At 39.8% G+C, this 16,023-nt stretch overlaps 1 protein-coding gene across 1 annotated transcript in view; it reads right to left on the reverse strand.

The window, feature by feature from the left end:
- Positions 1 to 16,023, reverse strand: part of FBN1 (fibrillin 1) — a 253,476-nt gene that overhangs the window by 74,149 nt on the left and 163,304 nt on the right. The window contains exons 25-33 of the mRNA XM_060149482.1: positions 15,604 to 15,729; positions 15,356 to 15,484; positions 14,412 to 14,537; positions 14,183 to 14,308; positions 12,896 to 13,018; positions 11,487 to 11,612; positions 9,376 to 9,501; positions 1,299 to 1,421; positions 1,025 to 1,147 (exon numbers count right to left, since the gene is read on the reverse strand). Coding sequence (XP_060005465.1) covers positions 1,025 to 1,147; positions 1,299 to 1,421; positions 9,376 to 9,501; positions 11,487 to 11,612; positions 12,896 to 13,018; positions 14,183 to 14,308; positions 14,412 to 14,537; positions 15,356 to 15,484; positions 15,604 to 15,729 — 1,128 coding nt within the window. The remainder of the gene's footprint in view (positions 1 to 1,024; positions 1,148 to 1,298; positions 1,422 to 9,375; positions 9,502 to 11,486; positions 11,613 to 12,895; positions 13,019 to 14,182; positions 14,309 to 14,411; positions 14,538 to 15,355; positions 15,485 to 15,603; positions 15,730 to 16,023) is intronic.

Raw genomic sequence — 16,023 nt, forward strand, 5'->3', positions numbered from 1 at the left:
CTTGCTACTAAGCACAGGTGTTAAGTATCAAACACATGAACCACACATGCCTGGTACACGAAACTTGGAATATTTTCTAAAAAGCAATGGGAAGTTTATGATGACAGAACTTCACTGGGTTAAGCAAAAACAATTTCAAGTATGATAAAACTTTCAGTGAGCTAAAACAAAACCCAGATGAATCACTTACTGGCCCTCAGCCCCTTTTACGTTTAAATGACTTCTTGTGAGCAGAGTACTCAGGATAAACTGATGCTTCAGGTCCTATGAGGTTCTATGCTACCTAACGGCCAATGAAAAATGTACCTCAATATCTTATTAATACCAATGCCCTGACTTAAAAAGTGCTGTCTGTATATACATGGTCATGATAAGTGTATATATCATTTCTTTATAATCATGTTTCTAATCATACATATTTAAATGTATGTAATAGTTCACATTAATTCTATGACTGTTCATTAGCACTGAGAAGAAAATGTCATTAACATATTGTAAAACTGGAAGTGAATGGATTCCTTTCAAAGCAGTTATGAAATTCTCACTTATACTAATGTGGAATGATAACAATGATGGCAAGTGGAAGAAAAATATATGCTGTTGATCTGATCCAGAATGTCTAATTTCTTTTCCTCACGTAGGTTCCTCCAGCAAGTTCACACTTGGTTTTAATATGGAAAACAAGCCAGCAGTGAGAAACAGGCACAAAAATATAAAGGCTAAGGGTTATGAAAGGAAGTGTGATTTATTTTAAACTCATGACATTACATACAGTGACACATATATCAACTATATAACTATATATACATCTATGTAAATATATATTTAGTTTCTGAGGTCTCCCTAATTGCGTCGGCTACAAATTTCCATTCGACAGGACATGTCGTTTCAAATAACCAATATTTTCTGTTCCAAGTTGTCTATAACTGACCCAGCCTTCAGAAAAGAATTGATGGTTTGAAAGACGTCGAGCACCTTGCTTTTCTGACTGCCGTTTACACAGCTGTTTCCAACACGAGCCTACCTGTACAAGTGAAGCCATCGCCTGTGTATCCTTCCTTGCAGAGGCAGCGGTAAGAGCCCATGGTATTCTTGCAGTCTGCATGTTGGCTGCACATGTGGGTCCCATTGGAGCATTCGTCCAGATCTTAAGGAAAGAGGTCACGCATCATTATGAACAGAAAATGTGACATTTAAAATCAGTAAAACACAAATTAAATTTTTCTTTACAGAGCTGATATTTTCATATTTATAATCCATGCAGTTCATGAGAAGCAGTTTGTTATTTTCCAACCCACCAGTGCACTTAATGCCATCTCCAATCCACCCGGGGCTGCAGCTACATTTGAAGCTTCCTGCCGTGTTGGTACATACAGCATGTCTGTCGCAGTTGTGTGCTCCAATTTCACATTCATTGATGTCTGGAAAAATAACCAGTGGTTTAAACAGAGTTTAGCAAAGATGCCTTTTGGGTCTTTTAAATAACTTATCAATATTCAAAAGTGGACTTGCTTTCACATTTCTCACAGTATAACAGATTGGTTTAGCATCCACATGTATAAGCTACATAAATTGAACAGATTTAAATGTCAATTTATAAAGAACAACATACTGCTACTTGTTGTTGTTAATGCTAATTATTTTCCATTATTTTAATGTAAGTGTCCAGCCACTGCAAAACAAAATGAAGCTCCTTCCAGTTGAAGATCTTAAAAAGTGAGTTGCCTAACATTCTATCCTATTAATGCTCATGGTCATTTGTTTCTATTCCCAATATTTTTATTAAATCAACTATAGAGAAATGATGCACATTGCTTTCATATCTCATATAAAGGAATACAATGTTGTTGGCATGTTAGAAAACTTTTTCAATCATATTCTATACACTAAATATATTTTATTCTTAAATGTAAAACACCGTATTATTTAATCACGCTTTATTTCTATAAAAGTTTTACTTTAGGTATCGCTAATTCAAGCATTTGCAGAGAATATTCCTTAAGGCAGTGTGTGAACTATCTTTTCTCTAGCCAGCACTTTGGGACCCAAGCCTTCTTGCATACTTCCTGTAAAACTCAAGTCAATTCAAGAGAGATTTTTCAGTAAAGGGAGAACCAGATTAGGGCCACATTGCTAAAAGACTTCAAATTCTCAAAAATTCTCCATTCTTCAAAATTCCATTTCCAAATTTAGCCAAGATAGATTCTATAATATAAAAGCATTATAGAAGAGAATGTATGTAGAGAACAAATGTATGGATACCAAGGGGGAAAGAGGCAGGGTTGGAGGAAATTGGGAGATTGGGATTGACACATATACACTACTGATACTATACTGTATAAAATAGGTACCTGAGGGGAACACACTGTATAGCACAGGGAACTCTACTTAATGCACTGTGGTGTCCTAAATGGGAGGAAATCCAAAAGGGAGGGGATATATGTATATGTATGGCTGATTCATTTTGCTGTGCAGTAGAAGCTAACACAACGCTGTCAAGCAACTATACTCCAATAAAATTTAATTTAAAAAAAGACTATAAATTATAAAGTAAAATATGTTTTGTTTCCTGTGATATTGTGATTTATAACAAGAAGTGTATATTTGGTCTTTGTCCTGTTTCTGGCACAGAACTCCTAAAACCCTTGGGATTTCCTAAGTGCTAAGAGTGAAAAAGGTGTCTTTTGTTATGTTAATGAGGTGACCTTCGGAAAGCACTTAAGGATGGGGGACTGGTTGCCAAGAGAACCAAAGGCATGATTAGAGAGGTGGAATTTTCAGTCCCACCCCCTACCTCTAGGGAGAGCAGAGGGGCTATAGGTTGAATCAGTCACCAAAGGTCAATGATTTAATCAATCGTGCCTCTGTCATAAAGCCTCTAGAAAACCCCCAAAAGGTAGGGTTTGGACAGCTTCCAGGTTGGTGAACAGTGAGGATCTGGGGAGAATGGCTTGCTCAGAGGTGGCATGGAAGCTCTGTGCCATCTCCCCATACCTTGCCCTATGCATCTCTTCCATCTGGCTGTTCTGAGTTATACTCTTTTATAGTAAACTGATACATCTAACGAGTAAACTGGTTTCTTGAGTTCTGTGAGCCACTCTAGCAAATTAATCAAATTCAAGGAGGTGGTGGGAACCTTTGGTTTATAGCCAACTGGTCAGAAGCACTCATAACAGACAACCTAGACTTGCGACTGGCATCTGAAGTGTGGACAACTTTATGGGACTGAGTCCTTAACCTGTAGAATCTGACACTATCTTCAGGTAGGTGGTTGTCAGAATTGAGTTGAACTGTAAGACAGGGAGTTGGTGATCATTATTGGAATTGGTACCAGAATCTTATTTCCCGAAATTGATCTATTTCATAATGAAAGACAGGCACTTAACCTCATAACCAACTTTTTCATTAACTAAGAACAAGAACTCCCAAGTATGGATACGATGATTCTGTATGGAAACCAATGTCTAACATAAAACTTAGGTTAAGAAGGTAAATCTTGGCATATGAAATGTTGCAAGAATTTTCAGTGATCGCTTGAATAGTGACATGAAAACTAAACTGGGCAAGCAACTTATGTTTACCCTTTTGTTTACTTAAGAAGCCCAATTAACTGATTTGAAAGTGTTTGGAAACATGGCGTTGGCCAAATGTTCCATCTGAAGTTCCGAAATGGTCCTGAGATCTTTGGCTTTGTTATAACTTCTAGAGCAAACACAAAATAAAATGATGTTATTTTTCCTGCAAGAATATTTTGCAATATCACTAATAAGTATAAAATGAAAACACGCCTAGAAGAACGTTCTTACAGTTACAACGTATTGTGTAGGTGAATTTTAATGTAACCTTGGCAGCCACAGGAACCTACTGAGTTATTAAGGCAGGTCAAGGGAAGCACATACCGGGCAGCTTTAAACTTGTGACTGGGAGCTTTAATCAACGGACTAATTGAGCACGGCACATTCCAAGGAAATGAGGAGGAAGGCCAGCCCAGGGATAATCGTGGTAAATAGGCAGGGAATTCAAGAAAGGAAGCCTGACCTAAGGGCTCCCAGGCAGGGCCACAGACACTTCTTTCTTCCTCAGATAATCACTCCCCTCGGAGTTAATGATGCAAAGCGCCGCTCTTGCAGTGTGCTGCCGTAACGTCCCTTCTTTATTTGTCCTGATCTCTGAGTTAGGTAGAAACAATGACTTTCGATTGCCTAAGTGATGAAACCTCTAGATGTTCAAGAATCAAGGAATTTTCTAAGTGCAAAGACCTTGGAATTTGACTTTCCTAACCTTCGGTTTCTCAGAGAAGGAAACAGAGGTCCCCAAAGGCATGGGAACTTGCCAGGGCCCCCAGGTCAGTGAGGGGAAGAGCCAGAAGCACCTGGAACCCAGTTTCCCATCCCGTTTGGGGCTCTCTGTCTTGAGCCACAGCTGCCTAATCAAACTGATTTCTTTAGTCACATCAGGACTTTATTCTAAGTCCTGATTAAAGGTCTGCTTTCAAAATCTTGGCGGTATTAATAACAGACTTATAGGAATATTCACTAATCTTTTCTACTAAGTACAATTTTCAGAGGTGATCGTAGCCTGTCAATCTAGTAATCCTGTCATCTTTTTCTTTTCAATTTCCTAATGTCCAAAGATGCTCTTATTTTCATGTGGGTTTTTTACCTTCCATATTTAATCTCGCAATTAAGAAAATAACTATTGTTTTTTAAAAGGCGAGTCTCCCTCCTTTTTGTCATCATGAATAATATATGAACATAAATTTCTAATTCAAGAAAATATTTGCCGTTTTACCACAATGTTTTCAGGGTGAAAATAAATTATATTTGCAAGAGGCCGTGTATCGTGGGCTTTGGAATAGGAGGGAAGAGTAACTCAGGTGCCCATATTCAATTTTCCATTTTGTGAATCTTTGTATAAGTCATTATCTCAATGGCTTACACTACCGGTATGTCACAAGTGAATTAGAAAGACCTGGTCATAATGTCTAAAGGCATCTCTGAATAAAAGGCTTCTTCACATGTGTGTGTGCGTGTACACACCATTATTCATTAATTGTTTCCACGGCAGACTTGGGCCTAAGACTGTACTTCGTTATAAAAGCAAACAGAAGGGGAAACTGAGCCATAAGGGAAACAACCAAACAAAAACACCATATTCAAACACTCCACTCTTCAATAATGTGAGGGAAACATAGCACACGCTTGCCAAGAACATCTCTTTCTGTACAAATGTTCTCTTTCCCCCACAAGTTTGCTCCAGACAGAAAATTCCTTTTTAAGATTTAAGCACACGCCAAGAAAAGCAAAGAAATTCAAATTTAGGGCTGACACTGCAACCTCCTTCACCCCACCGAAGCTCCCTCACAGAGACTCAAAGGTCCTACTTGCATGGCTCTCGTGAAGGGCAAGGGTGTGGTCTGAGCAGACCCCACGCACAGGTTCTGGGTGTGTTCCACTCGAATCTGACATTCGAGAAAGAGATTGTGCTCTGAGCTGCTCTGGCTTCCTCTGACAGTCATGGCGGGAGAGGCTGTGTCACCCACACAAACGCCTGCCTTCCTGCCATCTGGGCACCAGTCACGGGAACCCTAGTCCAGCAGGGCTAGCACACTGCGGAATCTCCTTGGTGAGGCGTCGGGGAAGAGGGCGTTAGGGTGAATGGAGACGCCAAACGTGAAGGCTACTTGGAGTTTCCAGTTTGGACCCAAATTTGAGCCACGACTATTTAACTGAACACCCACAGAGTTTTTCACAGGCTGACAGCCAGTGGAGAACAATTAGCAATGATAAGGGGCTGGAAGGAAATGAGGGCAAATTTTCACTGAGTGCTGGTGGTTTTGAAGTACGTGATGCTCTTTCATGGACTATACCCACAGCAACATGTCTTGTATGAAAAGCTGAACGATTGAGAAATGGAGTTGCCCAGCAATCCTGCTGTTTTAAATGAAAACAATCCTGATTTTCATCATATGCCTTACTCACTGACTGAGCGAGCGAGCATGTGATGGTAGGTGCATTCTTACAGATCAGCATGAGAAAGCCAGGACGCACCAAGGATGGCACCTAGCGGCAACCTAGTTTTTCTTCTTTCAGTTTGTTGTCTGATTACAATTATGTAGAATGGGCATCAGAAGCCTTGTATGTGTGGGCCACAGGAAAACTGTAATCCAGCCCCCTTAAGCCAGGGATAGAAGAGATGTGTTCTAGGTTACAGGAAAATGTCCATTCTCCCTTCATTCAATTGAACGTTCCCCTCAGCCATGTCCACGATTTGAACAAAGCTTAAGGAGAAAAAAGAAACACTTAACATCTGTGTGGGCTGGGAATGTAAGTCAGTGGGTGGATTCTGAACACTGCTAAAGTGATTGGGGGGAAAAAAACATGTTTATTTGTTAAAATGGAAACAATCAGTAATGACAAGGGAGCTGAAATATTTAGACAAAGCTGTAAATGGAACCCAGAGGACATTTTTTAAGTTCTTGTGAAACAAAGTTCCTCCCTATGAAATAGCATACATATTTTTATAATTCCTTTACAAGGTACTCATTAAAATATATGTGTACATATGATATGTATGTATACATATTATATATGTACGGAAATAGAAGTAGATCTATTTCTCTTGTCTGTCATTAAAACATATTTCCAGGTCTGTTCTTCCCTGTTATTTGTTGTAAGGCTTGCTTATCCCATTAAGCAAGATACATATCTCTATTTACATTAGTTGCCTGGGACATTATAAACACTTGTCTTTAACATACTATCACCAAGGTAACCTGACGGCATTCTAAGTTGTGAGTGACACAAATTTTAAACGAAAAGCAGGCTAAAAGAGCCCTAGTTACATGGGATTCAAAAAACATTTTGGCTCAGATTTGTTAAAACTTGTTTTTGAGTATACCAAATTTGCTGCCAATTCCTGTTTGTGTAAGTCATTTCCAATCAAATGTGATACCCTTGGTTGTTAATAGCAGGATTTACAGAGAACCTCTTTTTCTTCCTGCCCTAATACACCCTCTCCTTCCATACTTCACTGCAGGGCTGCTTACCCAAGGGGAACACTTGCATAACTATGTAGCACCCTGGTGATTTCTTCAAGCTCATGAACCAGTAAAAGAACTAGGAATAAAATCCAGAGGTCTACTCCTTTACATGAGAATATCACATACCATGCTACCATGATATCAAAAGGACCATGAAATTCAATTCTTCTTCCTACAGTACTAGCTGAATTTTATGCAATTGAAAAATCATTTTAGGCTATAATTTAGAAGTGGGAAGGGGGATGTCGGCCTTTGGGGAAAGCTACAGAATATTTCTTGGACTTCAAATCCATGTCTCTGTTCATGTAATTTACTAAAAGACTGCTGTTCTTAATGTAAAACTGGTGTCATCTCATCTAATGTGGAGTACACAGCTCTCGTCACTATAGTCTTAGTATCTGTGCAAACTCAATTATGAAAAACAAGCCTTTTCATATATAGAGTAAGATTTTCCTTCTCTAAACTGATTTCAAGCATATCAGTAAATAGGAGTACAGAATTTTGCTAGACTAGAAGTTATGGTTTTAATTAAAATGGCTTCTAGACACTGTGTCTATGTGTCTCATTTTATAAGGACAACAATAGCTACTATTTACTGACCAGCTACTGTGTGCCAAGCACTGTGCCAAGGGCATTACATGCACTATTCCTCATGTACCTAAAATGATATTAATGTTGCATGAAAATTTAAGCTTTCTTCATGATAAGAGGCCTAAAACAGTCAGCCTCCGCACATGCCTCTGTTAGCGGGAATCTGGAGCATGAAATTCTAGAGATCTTTTTCTTATAGGGAATGAAGACTGTCCCATTAGATTAACTTCTCCCTTCGTAAGAATCACGGTTCTCTGGGTTGACTTGCAGTGAGTTCAACCTTGCCAAACAACGGTATTAGCCTCTATTAGGTAAAATGCAATATAGAACTGTCCTACTTTCCCCTGCATTACTACCAGACCAACACCCCTTATACCCTAAGTCCTATATTTTTAATGAAAGCTAAAAATAAATCTTGAACCACAGATATGCTGATATAAGCATCATTTGTACCCCAGAGACCACATGAGGACTAGAGATTTTAAACTCTGTGCCATTTATCAGAATGGACCCCTAGACATGCTTCATATGAAGACTAATATAGTGAGCATGAAAGCATTCTAGCTACATGCTTTTTACAATTTGGCTAGAATCTGTCATTTTTGAACTAATAGCAATTTATTGGTGATGTCTATATCTGTATTTGAAACTTTGCATAACTGAACAGTTTCAAATGATAATGCATATATTGGGAACTTTCTTGAAAAACGCTGATATAATTAAGAAAAGGATCTGTACCTGTACCACACTGCCAATCTTCAAATATTTTAACGTTTGTTTTAAGTCACAATGGCTTGCCAAACTGGCTTTTGAAATTAAAGTCTATTATTTGTAAAGAAATGATGCAGTTACCTAATTCAAGCCCACCATGGTCTCCATTATGTTTTAAATTATGTTATAGGCCATAATCTGTTTTATTACTATAGGTAACTACAGTAAAACTTTATTGTTCCATGTACTAAGCATCACTGCCTCAAGTATGAAAACATCAATTAAACACTTAGAAAGAACAACATTCACTCAGAGTGACTGCTTCCATTTGATGTTTAACAGAATAATCTCCTACAAATATTGTGAAAAGACCTTCTTATGTGCTATTGGTATTAAACAAGCAAAATTAATGGTTTAATTCTCACTTCATGAGATTTGCTAAGTCCCACGAATAAAGACTAATTAGGGCTAAAGCAACTTAATTGAACAAAAGCACATTAATTTAAGAAACTAGAAGACTGATGAGACTTGATGAAATATATGAATTGTAGGATGTGTTGGGTTTGTTCTTCCACATCTTTATTGGAGTATAATTGCTTTACAATAGGATGTGTTTCTTTAAAAAGTAATTTCACTTATAAAACCTTAAATGAAAGGGGTGGCAATGGAGGCTATTGGGAAAGGTCTGCTTTAATAAAGGGATATGTTTGGTAGTTAGCACGTTAACTACTTTGATATAAAAATGTTACTTTAACCTCATAAAATGTTGAGATTTATAGTGTTATTTATGGTGGTAATTTATCTCATATGCCTTTTTTTCACAGGTAAAGGGAAAAAAACCTCACCTTAGATCCAATCTAAAGTATGACAAATTTCAGAGAAGTGCAGGCTAAGTTAATGAAAAAATACTATACAAAATGCTTTATAATGCAATTAAAATATTAATAGTTTTAAAACTTATGTTAATCTATAATTATGGTAGCAATCTCTTAGCCACTTATGGTTTTATTGTTCAATTTGAAAAAACATACCTGTACAGCCAGTTTTGCCTTTCTTGCCTGAATATCCCATATCACAGTGGCAGATAAATGAGCCTTTAGTGTTTTCACAGGTTCCACTTAGGCAGATATTTGGATTCAGATCACATTCATTGACATCTGTAAAATACAGATATTATTAATACATATAACCATTTGTTTGATATCACTGAAAATTTTCCCCTGAGATAAAGCAACTATGACAAACAAATAGAAAAGAAGAAATGTTTTCACTCAAAAAAAAAAGTATATTTACATAGCCCAATTCACATTTGCGTCCTACATTGAAGGCTAACCCTGCAGACCTGCTTTTTATCTGGGCCACAAGCAGGAGGTCAAGTAATCAAATAAACTGACTGACTCGAGGTTGGGGATAGAGCCTGTTTATGTCACAGTCTAGAAAACTTTTTCAAACAGCATATTCCATTGCAAGATGAAAATTTTAATTCAGACTGCATGATGCCAACATTTTAGTTCCATATCTTAAAAGAAAAGATAGATAAACTAGTCGTCTTAGTGCAGAGAGTTACAAACTTCACTTCTTTCCCAAATTAAAAATTATCTTTTTTTATGACATTCACTTTAATTTTAGGACTTCACAAATATTCGGTAAGCGTTTTTGAAAGACACAAATGGGATGTGATTTTAAAATTTCAATTCTAGACTCTTGCTTCTGGCCAAGATGGAGTAATAGGAACCAAATTTACCTTCTCACCTAAAATACCAACAACAAGAAAGGACGATATAGGCAACAAAAAACAATGATCCCTGAGAGAAAAAACAAACTAGGTGGGTTCTACAAATGCCCCAGATTACTGTGTAGGGAGAGTTTTAAGGCAATGGCATAGGGAGGGGGATGACAGATGGAACCAGGAAATGTCCATGAGTCGAAGAGGTGAGGGGGAAGGCCAAGGTAGCTAGAGTTCATAGGGCTGAGTAAAGGACAGAAAAGAGATGTACAGAGAGAGAGAAGGAGAGAGAACTCCAGAGATCTGCAGAGGGTCCCAGTCAAGCACCCAGATGAGTAGTGATCAGTATATTCACGTAAGGAAACTCTCGATTCTGGAGGAAGCACCATCCAAAAGAATTAGAGGGAACAATCATCAGAGTTCCCAGAAGGCGTAGAATTGTGCCTTCTCCTACCAGCCAGACTGGAAAACCTTGTAATTCACAGGGAAGTGAGTAGAGTGTCCAGAAGGATCTTGCCTCAGCAATAGAGAAAATTAGCCCTACCCTAACTGCTGCTTTAAAGCTTCAAAGCAAGACTTTGAAAGAACCAATCTGTTTCCAAATAACTATGTTCCAAAATAAAGCTTCAGAATAGAAAAATATTCAGAACCTAGTAAGGCAAAATTTATAATGTCTGGCATCCAAGCAAAAATTACCAGGCATTCAATGATGGAGGAAAATATGGCCCATAAGGAAGAGGAAAGTCAATTTATTGAAATGATCCAGAATTGACACAGGTGATAGAATTAGTAGACAAGGACATTAAAACAGTTATTATAACTGTATTCCTGTATTTAAAAAGCTAGAGAAATGATTGGACATATTAAGTAGAGACACAGAAGATATCAAAAAAGAGACCCAAATCAAACTTTTAGAGGTGAAAACTGCAATGTCTGAGATTAAAAATACACTAAATGGGATTAAAGGCAGATTAGATATTACATTAAAAAGTCTGACAGATTTGAAGACAGCAGTAGAAACTCTCCAAAACAATCCATTCTAGGATTTATTGCATTCTTGTCAGAAATAAGTTTTGCTTGCCTTAAGCAAACAATTTAAAAGCCTAAACTCTAGTCACAGCAAAAGGAGGGTTAAGTGGACAGAAATAATGCATAGACATAAAAGAAATGTCTTTTGGTCACTGGAGTTGACCAATGGTTAGCTCAGTCCATACAACATATCTGACAAGAGCATCATATCACAGTCACAAGAAAGTTGCTTTTTGGAGTGCTAGCTTGGGATTATTATTAGTATTATGCTCCTAAATATTCTTACTTTTCCCTGAGGATCTATTCACTACCCAAACAAATCTTTATGTAATTTAACAGTGCTTGTGAATAACTAGCAAATTGGAAAATTCTGTCTTTTTTGCTTACCTACACAAGTCTTCATGTCTTCAGATGCCATGAATCCATCATAACACAAGCACCTGTACTCTCCAGGTATGTTTGTACACTGACCACCATCACAGATATTGGGGTTATCTTCACACTCATCAATGTCTGCAGAGAATAAAACCAACAATGGCATGTTGTTGATAGGGTTCCATTAACCATTGATGAAAAAGTTAAGTGACCCAAGTCAAGTAACTTCAGCTTGCTCGCATAAGACTGTTAGCTCTGAAATCCAAATGACACTTTACATAAACTACCCCATCAGGTTATCTTGGGTAAACAAGGGGAGAACCATTTTCAAGATTTATAACATACAGTTCAGGATGGAGGCCCACATGCACTTAAAAGACCATCATTAAAAAAAAAAAAATGCATATCAGTACTTGTGAACACAAGTACTTGAACACATACTAAGTATTCAATAAATTAGCTACTACTAGTACTACATATGTAATAAAATTTTAATAAAATGTAATAAACATTTAGGTAAAGTCCAAACTCAAGAAAAAAAAAGACCACCATTTAATTGACACTTTTATCTCTGATACAAATTTATCATTCAAAGATGATTATGAATCTTATTTTTCTAATTGTCAAATTTAAATGCCTAATGTCCATTATTTGCTGTTTTACAGATATTTTAAGATAAAAAATGCTTGAAATAAGCATATCTGCTTCGATTTTCAAAATTTAATTTTTATAGCTGAATTTATATCTAGGGCTTTTAACGTAGATTTTACTAGGTCCAATAAAATAACTTTGGTTCCTAAACCTAAGTTTTCTTCTTAACCTGAGCCAAAATTAAAATCCACATTACCCACTTCATTTCCCATCTCCGGCTGACTACATGGCTCTTCTAGCCCATGTGGTACAACAGGCAGTGTAAATGAGACCAGCAGTTCTCACATTTTAGCACAAATCCAAAATCACTTGGAAGGCTTGTGCAAACAGACTACTGAGATGCCCCCGTAGGAGTTTCGGATTCAGTAGGTCTGGGGTGGGGCCTGAGATGTTGCATTTCTAACACTTTCTCAGGTGGTACTGAGGCTGCCCGTCCAAGGAACACACCCTGAGTAGCACTGAAATAGGCCATGAGATCAGATTCTTCAAAACTCTGATCAATCAAGACAATGTATTCTATATTCCACGTATTGAGCATGCGCCAGGTCCTGTGCTGAGTGCTGGACATACTCTTCCACACGGGCAGTCTGAGCCCCCTTTTATAGATGAGGGATCAGATGCCAAAGATCTTCATCGAGGACGCACAGCCAAAAAAGTGACAAAACAAAGCTTTGAATTCAGGACTGTCTGACTCCAAAGCCCAGGCCCTGAACCGCTCCATGTAGGGACCTGTTAGTGAGAGAGTTCCCAGGAAGCTAAAACTGACTTACCAGTGCAGGACCTCTGGTCAGGCATTAGTGCGAATCCTGGCTGACAGCTGCATTCATAGCTACCTTCAGAGTTTGTGCAGAAGGTCTCACAGCCACCGTTCATTATGCTGCATTCATCGATGTCTAAGAAAAAGGAAAATAATATCACCTTCCTCTGTGTTTGTGATGATGGCACATGTCTGAAGTTTCCAGGTACGTGTGGGTCAAATAAACAAAACAAAATACAAAATTATACAAGCATCCCAGGGCAACTGCAAGTCACTGCATTGTTTGGTTCCTTCCACAAATATTAACTACACCTACTATGTGCTACAGATGAGAATCTAACAGTGAATGAGATGGACACTCTCCCTGCCTTCATAGTATTTATACTGCAGTTGGGGAGTTAGATGAACACGACATATGGTGTGCCACACACAATGCAGGAGAAGTGCTGGGCGCTAGAACGTATCTTAGTGACAACAGTGGGCACGTGGGTGAAATTCTCTGGGTCACAGATTCCGTTACAAACTTGACATTCAGTTTGGCTGAGGTTCCAGTCCTTTTCAAGGACCTGAGCTGGAGTTCTGAGTTGTCCTGAGCCATGCTTCGGAAGAATTTGGGCTGATTTATGATTCTGGGTAGAAACCATGTGAGACTTGGCAGTTCCACATGGGGTATACCTCAAACCAGGCAAAAACTGGCTGTTTCTACAAAGTTTCACTTTGACTCTAAAGCCATGGGACTTTCTGTGCCGCTCTTCCCAGCACAACTAAACCTCCTAAGGGCCAGCCACAAAGCAAAACGCTTGTCCCACAAAACCTCATTTTTAAGGACTGCCAGACTTGGCCTCTAGTGCATTGTAAGCTATAAACATGCTATGGTCTTCTTCCCAATAATTATTCTTTGGAATCTCTGAGCCGCTCCAAACCACCTAAGGGTGGAGATCACACCCTAAGCTTTCTGTCTTCCTCCCGGCACTCACCAGGCTGCGTTTATTTCAGGCGGTACTTAGTAATCACTGGCTGATGTGCCTGGGTGTGCATAGGCAGAAACAAAGCGTGTGCTACCGTTCACTAGTCAAAGCAGCATGGGTCAAATTATACTTGCTAGAGCTAAAACACTGTACAGCCTTCACTGAATTGGTTCTTTAAACAGATGGGGGAGGTGAGATCTAAAGATCGTGAGCCACCACGAGAAGACCTTTCCCTCCAGAGAAACAGGAAAGATGAAGTAAAAGTAACTAGCGATGGAAACAGAACTCGAAAGAGACTAAAGAAAATAAATAATATACCATACAGAACTTACCAACACAAAACAGCCTGTCGGGGGTGGAGTGGTAGCCGGGGTTGCAGGCACACTGGTACTTCCCTATGAGGTTCACGCAGCGGCCGTGGGGGCAGAGGTGCGCGCTCAGTTCACACTCGTTGATGTCTGTATAGAAGATGAGAATACCAAGCACCCCGCCGTAAGCCTCGGACTCTGGCAGGGGTGTGGGCCGAACGACTGCCGGCAGGTAAGTGGTCTTCCTCCTTACCTATACATGCTGAGATGTTGGGGGATAGCTGATGGCCAGGAGGACATTCACAGCGGTAACTTCCCTCGGTGTTCAGGCACACGCCTCCTCGGCACAGCAGAGGATCTCTCTGACACTCGTCAATATCTGCAAAGTGGAAATGACCCCTGTTGAAGCTGTGGGTGGTCGTCCTGCCAGGGCCCCATGACCAGGCCAGTGCACTCATTGCCCAGTTGCTGGGAGTTCTGGCTGCTAATGGCTCGCAGGTGTCCTTGTTGGAGAACCGCTATCCACCTCACTCAGAAATGCCCGGGAGGTGAGAAATTACACCCCGCTCCCACGCTGGGGGCTGCCCATGGCCAATAACTGCTTGAACTGACGTGGGAGTATAAAATCTCAGCCTCCTGGCCTCGAGGTGGGACAGCCCTCGGGTACTATTCACACTCCAAGGCCCCTGTGGGATCAGGTTAAAGCTAAAATCCAGTCGAACAACTTGCTTCTCTTCTTCCCCTGCCCTAAGCTGCTTCCCTCACTTCCTTACAGGTTCCTCCTAAGAGCACCCCCTCAAAAAATACCCCCATCTCAGTCCTGTTGCTAGGGAACCTGATCTAATGAAACTATCTTAATCAATCTCCTTTGCTAAAAATGATGAACAGAAACCCTAGAACGTGACCCCTAATATAGCTTATGTTTGAATGGTTCTCTCTTCCCTGGGGTGTCTATTCCAGGTGTTAAACTCACTTCTCAGGGACCCATACCTGGTGTCCGAGGCCACCCGCTGCCCCAGAGCATGAATTCCCTCATTCCTTCCACATGTCAGTCTCCCTCTGCCACAGTCCAATGCGTGACTCACTGGTCAGGAGACCAGCGCACTGGGGGAGCAGGAAGAACCGACATAGGCGATGAGTCACCAAAGCTTCTTGGAATGTTTCTTCCCTGGGCTGATCAAATGGTCACGCACTCACCCATGCAGTTCTTCATCATCATGAATCCACTTTCGTAGCCTTCATCGCACTTGCACTCAAAGTCCCCGGGGGTGTTCACGCACTGGCCTCGGCCACAGAGGTCGGGAGAGATGCGGCATTCATCGATGTCTGCACAAAAGCAGCAAGTGGCAGCAGATGAGCCTCAGGATAGCTTTACTTCTTGTGGCAACATGTTTAAGACCAAGAGTTCCAAAGGGTATCCCTCCAGGGTGAGCCCCTTCACTGACCTGTGCAGTTCCTTTCTTCAGAATCCAGAGCAAAGCCACTGTCACACCTGCACTTGAAGCTGCCGATGGTGTTTCTGCACTTGCCATGGGTGCAGAGGGTGGGAATCATCTTGCACTCATTGATGTCTTCAAGGAAGGAAAATTAAATGTGGGAAGAGTCCATAAGTGACCAATTAGGAGATCTCAACACCCCATTTTAAACCCAGGAAGTTAGAGGGTCTTGGTCATACTCATTTTAAAAAATGTGTGATGATCCATGAGAAATAGGACTTTGTAAACAGATCTAGACTTTTAAACTTCTACATTTTAGAAAGTATTATTGAAGAAGTAAAGAGTGGGTTTATTTGGACTTCTAAAAGCCCAGCACACACCAAACGCTGAACTATTTTCCGAATGAAAGAATAAGAAATTCTAAACCAC

Source organism: Lagenorhynchus albirostris, chromosome 1 (genome assembly GCF_949774975.1).
Source record: "Lagenorhynchus albirostris chromosome 1, mLagAlb1.1, whole genome shotgun sequence".
In the NCBI taxonomy this organism is placed as follows: Eukaryota; Metazoa; Chordata; class Mammalia; order Artiodactyla; family Delphinidae; genus Lagenorhynchus; species Lagenorhynchus albirostris.